The 11,085-nt window shown below is 54.9% G+C and overlaps 1 protein-coding gene across 1 annotated transcript in view; it reads right to left on the bottom strand.

The window, feature by feature from the left end:
* Window positions 1-2,937: 2,937 nt before the first annotated feature.
* PPP1R9B (protein phosphatase 1 regulatory subunit 9B) overlaps window positions 2,938-11,085 on the bottom strand; it is an 18,049-nt gene continuing 9,901 nt past the window's right edge. Inside the window, exons 5-10 of the mRNA XM_011365075.2 lie at window positions 8,515-8,650; window positions 7,798-7,950; window positions 7,634-7,687; window positions 4,737-4,966; window positions 4,296-4,392; window positions 2,938-4,085 (exon numbers count right to left, since the gene is read on the bottom strand). Coding sequence (XP_011363377.1) covers window positions 4,032-4,085; window positions 4,296-4,392; window positions 4,737-4,966; window positions 7,634-7,687; window positions 7,798-7,950; window positions 8,515-8,650 — 724 coding nt within the window. The 3' untranslated portion in view covers window positions 2,938-4,031. The remainder of the gene's footprint in view (window positions 4,086-4,295; window positions 4,393-4,736; window positions 4,967-7,633; window positions 7,688-7,797; window positions 7,951-8,514; window positions 8,651-11,085) is intronic.

Below are 11,085 nucleotides of genomic sequence, written 5' to 3'. Positions count from 1 at the left end.
GCAGTGATGAGGGAATGAGAGGGATGAGATCAGACTTGGAGGTGGTGAGCTGGAAGTGGAGGCAGGCCAGCGGGGGGAGATAATGTAAAAATCAACGATTAGCTACCACACTGTGATAGCTTAGGGGGTGCCAGGCACTGTGCTAAGCCCTTTTCTCAGATCGTCACCCTCACAATAAAAATGAGGTACATGTTCCTATTACCCCCCCATCCGAAGAGGGAAAAACAGACTTAGAGGAATGAACGTGGTTCATTAAGAGCAAGTGGTGAGGTTGCATAGAGGTCCAGAGCTCAAAGGAGGAGTGTAGTCTGTAGGAATGGGAACAGAGCTCCCCAGTGACCCACCAATCTCTGCAGTCCCAGGTCTCCAAGGGGCTGTGGGAAGTAGCATGTTCAACCATAGTCTTGGGACTGTGAATGAGGACAGAATAACCTTTAGTGGCTAAAGGTATCCATGGAGATCTATGGGAGTTTTGGGGTCTCTGGCTATCTTCAGAATCTGCTGGCAGCCATGGGGTACTGGCTAGATTGTGGAGATCTGGGGGGGAATGACTCTGGGTAACAGCCTATCAGGGCTGTGTCTAGTGTCTTTATAGAGGACATGGTTTGCCAGGCATCTGGTAAGATCTACGTGGTAGGCTGGAGGTGGGGGATTGATTATAAGCCCCTATAGGAAGTAGGGAAATGATGGGTATGTAATGTCAGCATTGGGGGCGGGGAGTAGGTTCTGTAAGAGGGTATCTGCTAGGCTGTAGGACCTGGGAGGACCCTCTGTCCTAGTGATGCCTAAGTGTCTGGGAGTTGAGAAAACCTTCGTGATTTCCCTTCCATATGGCAAGTGTTGGGGTTGTAGTAAATCTGCCCAAGCTCCTAAGATCTAGGCAGGTGATAGAGCAGGTTGAGGTAACAAGCCTCATTTAGGTCTGCCCATAGCCACTTGACAGCCCCAAACATGGACATACCTCATGGGTTAGTCATATCTCAGGCCTGAGAAACAGCAAAGCCACACAACACCTCCAGGCCCACATCAAACTTACTTAGGCTGAGACACGGGGCTGATATTTGGCCCACCTTTTGGAACATATGATGTGCAGGCTCCTCCCCTAACACACAGGACCGATGAGGGTAGCGGGACCCTATCTTGGATGCTCAGCCCATCAGAGCAGAAGCCCTCACCACACCCCCATGTCTGCCTCCCCACCCACAGAGATCCAGCCACTTTACTTCTTGGGACTTCTTGGCTAGGTTTCCTGAGCAGGGCCTCAGTGACCTCTAACTCTGGAGCCATAACCTGTGACTTTGTGGTTTGGTGGTCTCTGATCTTGGGATTCTGCCACTTGGATCTGTCTCCCAGAAGTGTTCCAAGGATGATCTACTTGGGAGAAAATGTCTTGACAGGCATGGTCACCATCCTAGGTTTCCAGGTGACCCTCAGGTTTCCTGGTGGCAGGACTTGGATGGGTTCTATATGGCCTTGGGGTATAGAACTAGGATCCTTGAGAAACTATGGGAAGCCAGAATTTGGCTTGACATGAGAGACTTGTGTGACGGAGCCATCAACAAGGGAGTGGCTGCCTCAAGAGTTGATTGCCACTGGAAGTTCTTATAGAGGGCACTTATCTTGGGGGCTGTCAGGGACCCACCAAGGTGACCTTGAAGAACTCTGATGTTGGATCTTCCATTCCTTAGGGCAAAGGGGAATGTGAGAATCTCCTTGGGGGCCAGGCTACCGAACACAAGTGCCTTGTGCTTCAGTTCTCACACATATACACACCAGCACCCAGAGCGAGGAGAGACTGGTACTGGGAATGGCCTCTCTGGGACTTCACCATGGCTTTTCCCTGGAACCCTGGCATCTGGATTCCCAGACCCAAATGTATCAGAGCCAGTGAGTTAGCAACCAGACCTGCTGGCACAGAGCAAGGGATCCAAACTATTTAAGGCCTCTCCAGTGGCCCCCTGGAGAGATTCTCTAGGACAGCAGATTTTCTGGGACCCTGGGGACAGAACTGCTGACATGTCACCTCTCACCCCCAGCTGCCATCTCCTGGAAACCTTAGATCCTTTGTGTACCTCCTACAGTGTGCTTTGTGAGAGGAGGGGCTGGGTATTCCCATCAGGTTAGAGGACTTCTCAGCCGAGGAACTTGAGGTTCACCTCACCATGTCTAACACATCCTCAAATTCCATCAGAGGCTTGTAAAAAGAGGAATGCGATGCAGGTAGGGAACTATCTGGAAACTCCAGCCCTGCCCAGTTGAAACGGATAAAAAAGCATAGTGTTGATGGGAACAACAGTAGCAGAAAAGGAGTGTGCTGGAACCTGGGACAAGGGATTTCCCTATAAAGATCCTCAGGAACAGAGTAGCACTGGTGGGAGGGGACCACTCGGCACAGACTGGCATCCCTGCCCCTCCCCCATCCTCCTGCGAATCAAGAAACCAGGCAGCAAGGCTCTGGGGGCCGCTTTTATGGGGATGACCTGACAGAGGGCATGGTCCGTACAAAACCGGGAACAATACATACATATATATATTATATACAGAGACGCAGTCCTGCAGAGGGCGGGGCAGAGGCGGCAACCAGCCCGAGAAACCGGAAGCGCCCCCGTGGTCCCGCCCACCTGGCCCCGCCCCTCCATCTGCCCGGGTGGAGGTGAAGTGCTGGGGCCTGGGCGCTGAGACAGCCAGCTCTTTCAGGGGGTAGGGAGACGTCTGGGGACAGGAAAAGGGGGGGGTGGGCGAGAAATACTGATCGATGGCATGGTCTATTTACAGGGGACGAGAAGCCAAACGGATGGGACAGGGATGTCTGTTTAAAAAAATGAACAAAAAACCCAGGCTGGGGCAGGAGCGTGAGGAAGGGACAAAATGAGAGATGGTTTCTGAAAGAGGAGGGGACCTGGGGGGGGGGGTCACACCTCCCTTGGTCCACGCCCCAATTTGGGGTTAAAGTGGGAAGAGTCGATTTCACTTAGAAAGCAGGCTGTCAACAGGGCAGCCCTGGTCTCCAAAAAGATGAGTAGTAAAATTTTGCCCTCCAGTCAAAACATTGGAAAACTGAGGGTGTGGGTGTGGGTGTGGGTGGGGTGAGGCTGAATCTCTGTGGTGTTAGTACAAGGCTTCCAGGTGTAGCCCTGGACAGGGCAGGGCAGAGCCTAGCTCTCAGTGAGAAATGTTCCCCTTGCCTAAAACCTAAAACCAGGGTTTCTGCAACCAGGCCCCCAAGCCAACATCCTCTCCTCCCTGACATTCCCAGGCTTGGCCAGGAAGCTCAACCCCGGAGAGGCCACAGAACAGTTCCAAGAAGAGGTTATGGCTATTTGGCACCAGGGAATGGCGGGGGAGAGGGGAGGCGCAAGGAGAAATTGAGGGCTGCTGCCTCCCTTTTCCTATTTTCACTCCCCTTTTCCCGAAGGATACATGAGAAATCAGTGCAGGGCCCGGCCCAGCCTCCAGGCTCTGGGGTGGACTCTATCCCTCCTGGGAGGGGGGACGGGGATGGGAGGAGGTGTGGAGGCAACCCCTCCCAGCAGGAGGGTCAGAATGCAACAGAGACAGCACAAAGATGGGGGAGGGAGAAGGGCCAAGAAGGTAGAATCTCAAGTCAAGAAGCCCAAGGGCCACCCAGGGACCCAGTGGGCAGGGAGCAGCCTCCAGGTGGTGAGATGCTGGGAGAGCCCCCAGCCCCATTCCAGTCCAGAGACAAAGGCTGGAGGTTGTAAAGTCTGGCAGTTTGGTCTGCAGGTTCTTGTGTCCATCCACCACCCAGGCCAGCCCTTGGCCTCCCCTGGCCTCTGTGCTTCAGCCCCATGGGGCAAGAAGAAGGCCATCCTTCCAGCCACCTCTGTCTGCCTGGGCCACCATAAGGGGGCCTGTAATATGGGCCCTCTGGTCCCTGAAGCTGGGGGAGGTGGGGCGGAGGGGTGGAGGAGTCGGGGCACCTGTCCCCAGGCTGGTAGGGGGTGGGGTGGAATATTGAGGACAGGGGAGAGAGGACAATGGGAGGGGATTCGGTCAAGGAATGATTCCTGTTAAGTAGAATTAGAATTCCTCAGTGTTTGCAGGTTTCCTTCCAGTTCTGAGATCTGAAAAACAAAGGAGAGAAGGGGTCAGGCCTGGGTACCAGGCATGGGCCCTGCCCCTTCTGTCCCACTGGTGGGGATATGACTCTGAGCTTTCAGCCAACAGCATAACTCCCCCTCTCTCCCTCCAGGATCCACAGAGTGAGTGCTGGATGAGGGCTTACCTGCTGCTCCCTCCATAGGGCCCTGCTCCCGGGGGACTCCTGGGCCTACCTTGTCCAAGAGCTTGTCCATCTCCTCCTTCCTAGCCAGCTCCGACTCCTCCAGAACCCGGCGCTGTGCAGTCTCCTTTTTTAAGAACTCGATCTCCCTACAGATCAGTGGCGGACAGACAGTGGGTAAGAGTACGTGGCCTGGCTTCCAGCCAGGGAATATCAGAGTTCTCAACCCTGTCCTCAGCTCTACCTGGGCAGCTCTTCTGTCTCCCTGTTCTCAGGTCGGGGAGAGCCAGGTATCCCCAAAGCCTCTGGGGTCTTGCTATGCTGGCTCTGGTGGCATCATTCTGGGCCCAGGTACCCCCAACATCACGGGGCCCTCCAACTTCTGTGCTCCTCACCTCCCTACTCAGTTGGAGGTATGGAGGGACTGCCACAAAAGGCCTTTCAATCCTCCTTGGGCCCAGGACTCACTCCCCCAGCCCCCTTGGCCACATACTTCTGCTGGTAGTCCTTGATGAGTCGCTTAGCCTTGCTGTACTTGCGCTCCAGGGCCTGGTACTGGGCCTGGGTCTCCCGTAGGTGCTCGTCCACAGCCTGGCACAGGCTCTGGGCCTCGCCCCAGTAGCCCTCCAGCTTCTCCATGCGCTCCTTGTTCTCCTCCACACTCTGCTCCAGCTGGGCCTTCTCTACCCGCCACCGCCCCTTCTCCTGCTCTAGGGTCTGCAGCTGAGAGAGGAAGGAGCAGCCTTCGGTTGGTGAGAGCCAGAAGAAGTCCAGGAGCGCCCCCATTCTGCACTGGAGCCAGGGTCTCTGAATGATTCCTGCAGATATAGGGCCCAATGTGCCCCACCCCTACTACTAACTCCTTGGCTGAGCCTGAGAACTGAAACTGGAGAGGGAAGAGGTGGGAGTTCTGAAGCTGAGGTCCCAGCCAAAGTCCCCGACACTGTACCACACTCCTAAAAGGCAGGAGGCCCAGGTTAATCAGTGACTAGCCCGGGTTAATCACTGTCAAGGCAACTTCTGTCTTAAGCCTCAGTCCTCTGATCTGTAAAATGGGAGTGATCCTGCCTTGCCAAGCTCACAAGGGCTACAGTGAGGCGGCAGATGTAAAAGAACTGGGCAAGTGAGGGTCACCACTGCCCTCTGTTCCCTCTGCAGCTCTAGCCCTACTGACTAGTCCCTGCTTCTGTGGCTTCTTGAATACTTCTGGCTTCTCTCCCAGCTCCCAGGCCACCCCAGTGCAGACCTCCCAGCCTCAACATCTCAGTCCTAGAGCCTCTGTGCTTGCTATACTCACGTCCCACACCCCCTCTGTGCACTCAGAGCCCTGAGTCCCAAGCTCCAGCCCAACCTTGCTCCCAACTCCTCCCAGGCACCATGCCCCAAACCCGAACCCCACCCACACAAACTTATTCCCCCTTTCTTGTCTAGCCCACCATCTCACTGCCACCCCAGCACTCAGCCTCAAGCCCTTGCCTGCTCCTCCATCACTTGCTCTGTTCCCCAGCCACACAGGCCTTCCCACAGATCCTCAGATTTGCCAGGTTCCCTCCTGGCACAGCATTTGCTTGTGCTGTTCCCTCTGCCTGGAATGCTCCCATCTCCCCTCCCCCTTGCCTCGTCATTTCCCACTAGCTCACCCTTCAGAACTCTGCTCAGATTGTCACTTCCCCAGAGAAGTCTCTGTGAGCCCCTCCAATGGCCCAGCTCCCCTCACCCCCCCAAACCAGATCAGAGCCTGCTGCTCTAGGAGCTCAGTAACCCTGTTGTCTCCTGTAGACTCCCATGTCAGTCTGTAATAATACATTCATTGGTGTGCAGCCTCTAAGCTATATAAGAGCAAGAATAAATCTGCTTTTGCCCATCGCAGGGACTGGAACAGTGCCAGTCACCTAGAAGGCACCTGAGAGATGTTTATAGGTTGAAAGCATGAACAGACCTTTGACTTGTCCTTCCCCTTCATGCTGTGCATCCGCCCAGGTACATGGCCTGTCATCTCAACCTCAGCAATGCAGCTCCAACCTGATCCTCCCTTCCATACCTTCTGCCATTCTCTGCACAGCTCTGGCTGGCCCCCGCCAGGATACCACCTGAGCCTCTAAATTTGCTGGTCTCCAAGTCCCGCCCACTCACCCTCATGCCCTCCCACTTTATAGGCAGTGCGACCTTTCCTCATATGGCTCCCATGTGGCTACGGGTCCAGGGCAAAAGTCCTTAGGGGAGAGTCAGGACACTGCAGCTGCAGCCCACCCTGGCAGTCCAGCTCTGCTCCCACTTTTCACCCACAGGAACGGCTGCCACAGCACACGGGCCTTCCAAAGCCAGCCTCCAAGCTCGAGTTTGTCTCCTGCCATCGAAGCCTTTCCTCCGCCTCAGTCATCTAAATTCTGCCCTTCTCCTGAGACTCAGCTTCACTCTCTCCTCTCTCCATGCATGGTGGGTATAAACTCACATGTGGGTGTACTGTGTCCGCATGACCCCTGTGTACGCCTGCCTCTCCCCACCACACTGGAAGCCCCACGGGAGTTGGGACTGCTAATGTCCAGACCCAGCAAAGGCCCAATACAGACTTTTAATATGAAGTCTGTGCATCTCCATGCCTGTAGGAGTGTTGGCACCCAATGTGCTTGTGTGGGTGTCTGTGCATGGTACATATATGTGATCGCGTATGTCATGTGTGGGTCACCATGTGCTAGCATCGGCATCAGCACTTCTGTGAGAAGGCACATGTCCTGTGGCACTCTTCTTGTGTGATGGCCATGTCTGTGGTCTCACAGCAGAGCAATGCAGAGGGGACCTACATACCCAAGACGATGCACCCAGGTGTAATGGGTCTAGTGTCTCTGTGTTCTGTCTGCATAGAGTGGGTGTCTGGGTGTCTGGGTGAGTAGCTCTGTGGGTACTATGTGCCTGGGGTCCAGGCTGGCATCTGCCTGTGTATCTTTGGGCAGTTTGCATTTATTGCTGGACCTGCATGTAGAGGACACGTGTGGGACAATATAAACATGAAGACATCTAGAGTGTAATTTAGTGTGCTTTAGTATGATAACTGATAGCTCAACTTTTTATTGAGCACCTATGATGTGTCAGACACTGTGCTAAAGAGTTTCCACATATTATTTCGTTTAATCCTTACAAAGATCCTATGGTGTTGGCACTCTTGTTATCTCATTTTATAGGTTCAGAGACTGACGCACAGAGCAGCAAGTGAATGGTGGAGCAGATGGGTCCAGAGCTCAAGTTCTTAACACTACCCTCCCTTGCCTCAGAGTAGCTTGTTCCGTACGTGCCTGTGGGTGATGGGTGTCAGTGTATGTAGGTGTGAGGATGGGGGATTGTCCCCCCAGCCCTCAGACCCCATCCATGCCCCATGCCACACACACCCCTCACCTTTCTTTTTAGCTGCTGGATCTCGGCCTCAGTCACAGCATGCTTGATCTGGAGCTGTGGGGGAGAGAGGCAGGTGCTTAATTCCAGCTGCAGCAGGCAGTGCTATGGGGCGGGCTGCTGGCCTGCCTTTGCCCTCCACCACCCCAAAGACTTGCTCCTCCCACCTCCTTGAATTTGTGCACCAGCTTCTCAGGCTCCATGTCCACAGGGGACAAGGCATCCTCATTTTCTGCCAGCTCGAACACCTCGATGGCCATCTCGCTACCCGGGAACGTGGGGCTCAGCTCCTCATCCTCGTCAGTGGCATACTCTCCTGTCTGTGAAGGAGATAGAAGGCCATGCACCCTGCCCATCCCCGCCTCCCTCAGGTCTGATGACCAGGCAGGGCTTAGACTGACAGCAGTCTGCCCATGTCACACTGGGAGCTAGCCCCTCAGGAGTATGGTTCATGCCTCCCCCATCAGACTGGGGGCCATACCAGAGGCATGGTTTGTGTCTTTCCCTGAAGCTGTGGGTAGTTCCGCTATAAGACTGAGAGTCCTGAAAAAACAGCCTGTGCTTTACCCCTCATACTACGGGTCCCCTGAGATTAGGGGCTATGCTTCCCCTCAGAGTGAAGGCTCTTCAAATAACTGTGTTTTCCTTGTAGGACCAGGAAGGCTCTCTGAAGACAGAGGTTGTAACTCCTCTGTCAGACTTGAGATTCCTGGAAGGACGAATCTGCATCACCTCCCTCAGACTGGGGGCTCCCCCAGGATAGGGAATGGTGCTCTGGGCTTCTTTAAAAGGCCTGGGAGAGGGGCAGAGGAAGAGGATGACTGTAAAGCTCCATCCGGCCACCAGGGGGCAATGACACTGGCAGCCTGGCCAGGAGTCCCTACCTCCTCGTCATCCTCCCCGTACTGGGCGTATCTCTGCTCCATCATCTCCCGTTGCCATCGCTCCTGTTCCAGGGTCTGCTGAATTAGCTGGGCCACCTCGCTCTGCTCCCCTGGCCGCTCTCGGCCAATCATAAACCTGCAGGGGCACCAGTGTCATCCCCTTTGCCTCTGTCCTCAGCTGGGTTATGCCACCATCCTCACTGATGCTCCTCTCTCCACACCCAGGCTCTCCCAGGGGAGGTGAAATGAGAGAGCTGAGTCCAGAGGCTCAGAATGTTAATAATGAATGGGGAAGCAGGGGGCCCTTATTGGGTTTCCTTCCCAGGAGAGGCAGAGGCCCACTAGCCTTCCTGGACAGTTTTGGGGGAGAGGTGTTGTTGGAGTTAGGGGACATGAGTTCAAGAGCTGCCAATGTAGGGGCTCTGACCCCACCATGTGGGAGAGAACAAGGCAGAGGATGGCAAAGCTGACACACCCTGGCAGTGCTGGGGCTATGGAGGGGTGTCTTGTGTATGCTCTAGGCCCTGAGCTTCAGGAAGGGGCGGGATGATGGTGACTGAAGATTAGGATGGAGAGGAAATAGTGGACTTCCAGGCATCAGCCCCTCCTCTCCGTGGCCACCCACATCCTGTTTCTCTCTCCCACCCTTTCCTGGGGGCAGTACCCCTCTTGGAGGGGGCAGGAAGTGTTCCCTGAACATTATGCCAGGGAGACACACAGGGAGCTTCTAGCACAACATCCGTAATTGACAGGACAAAGGAGGAGAGTGCTCCTAGAATTATACAGGACAGGTGAGGAGGAAGGGACAAAATGCCCAGTAGGGGTCCCCAATTTGGATGTCATTCTCCCTGTACACCTTGGTTCTTCAATGAATGATTTGGGACAGGCAAGGGGAAGGAGAACGAGCCCAAGAGGCCAGTTTAGAGCCTGAATGCTGTCCACCAGCAGTGGTCAGGGCCTTGGGATGGGAAGGCAGGCATGGGGCGTAGGATGTGGGCACAGCAATTCCTTTGGGCAGGGAGGCAGTAGGACGTCCTTTGTAAGTTGGGCCACCCAGAACCTTAACTGGGTGTGGGCAAATGGGCAGAATGTCTGGATGCAGGCCAAGTCTCCTGCCTGCTCCCACTCCCCACCCGCCCCACCCTCTCGGCCCTCACCGCACACGGCCCTTGGTATTCCGGAGCACGGAGGCTGCAAAGCTCTGGGTCACTCCCACCAGACTGGTTCCATCCACCTCTACCAAGAGATCATTCACCTGGATCCTAGGGGAGGTGACATTGGTTAGGGGGGACATGATGGGAACAATGGAGCTAGGGTGGAGATGGCCCCCTTCCCATCAGAAACTTGAGGCTCAGTCCCCACAGGGACCTGGGACTTTTGTCTACCTGCATGAAATGTATGAGGCCCGAGGATCAGGTATCAGCCAGACCCACCAGTGGGCAGTGAGACGCAGGCAAGTGAAGCACACATAGCAGTGTGACATCCACAGAGCACATCACCACCATGCACACTGACGAAGGCCCACAGCCCTCTTACGTGTACACGTTTGCGTAGACGTGAGTCTGAAGATTTCCTCCCAAATGCCTGAGACCCACATAATATGCACTCTTGTATTCGCCCTCTGTCCCACAGGGTCATCTCACCCTGATACAAGTGCATGGCCCCCAACACATTCCAGCTGTGGTACTGGAAGCCCTTGTCCTCCACACAAGAAGGAGAGAGATGGGGGAGGTCCAGCCTGGCCTGCTGAGGGGAATGAAGGAGTAGGGAGACCTCCTTCCTCCACTCTCACCTCCCTGAAAGCTCCAGGCCTTCTCTTAGGGCTCCCATGCAGAAATGGAAGAAATAGCCTATCGTAAAGAGCTCACGCCCACACGTACCACATGGGGACACGAGCTCCTGGACACGCTCTCACATGCACACACACTTCCCAAACTACTAACAGGCAACCATGCGAAAGGCTCTAAAAAGTCCAAATGAGGAGGGTAAGTGAAAGAGCAGGGACCATCATCTTCCTTTGCTCACATCCCCCCACCCCCACCCCACCAATGCCACCTGGGCTGCAGCAGGCAGAAGCCCCCTGAATGAGGCAACCCCACTTCTACCAACATGATCCCAAAGTCACCCAGCCCTCACAGGGACACCCACTCACCTCTGGCATATGGAAGGGGTCTGGGTTTGGAAGTACCACCACGAGGCATCCCTGATATCAACCTCTGACTCTCAACCATCCTAGGGTGCCCTAAAGCCCATCTCCTTCCCCCCTGCAATACGCACACAGTGGAGCAGCCCAGAGGGGTCACTGGTCTGCCCAGGACTCCAGGAGGCCCTTTCAGAGCCCTCAAACTCACAGATACCTGCTCTGGCCTCAGATGCCAAACACAGGCACACACACACACACACACACAAGCAAGGAGCAGCTTCCTGTCTAGGCACACCCCCACCAGTCTTTGTAGCCACACCACACACCTGGATCCCCTTTGCTCTCTAGGCTTCAGCCATAGCTGCCTGCTCTGGTCTCCTGCCTATAATACTTCTTAAGCCTAGCTAACTTCTGCTCATCTTTTAGGT

This window comes from Pteropus vampyrus, unplaced genomic scaffold, assembly GCF_000151845.1.
Source record: "Pteropus vampyrus isolate Shadow unplaced genomic scaffold, Pvam_2.0 Scaffold104, whole genome shotgun sequence".
In the NCBI taxonomy this organism is placed as follows: Eukaryota; Metazoa; Chordata; class Mammalia; order Chiroptera; family Pteropodidae; genus Pteropus; species Pteropus vampyrus.
The sequence above is the reverse complement of the archived record's forward strand: the minus strand, read 5'-3'. Positions and strand labels throughout refer to the sequence as shown.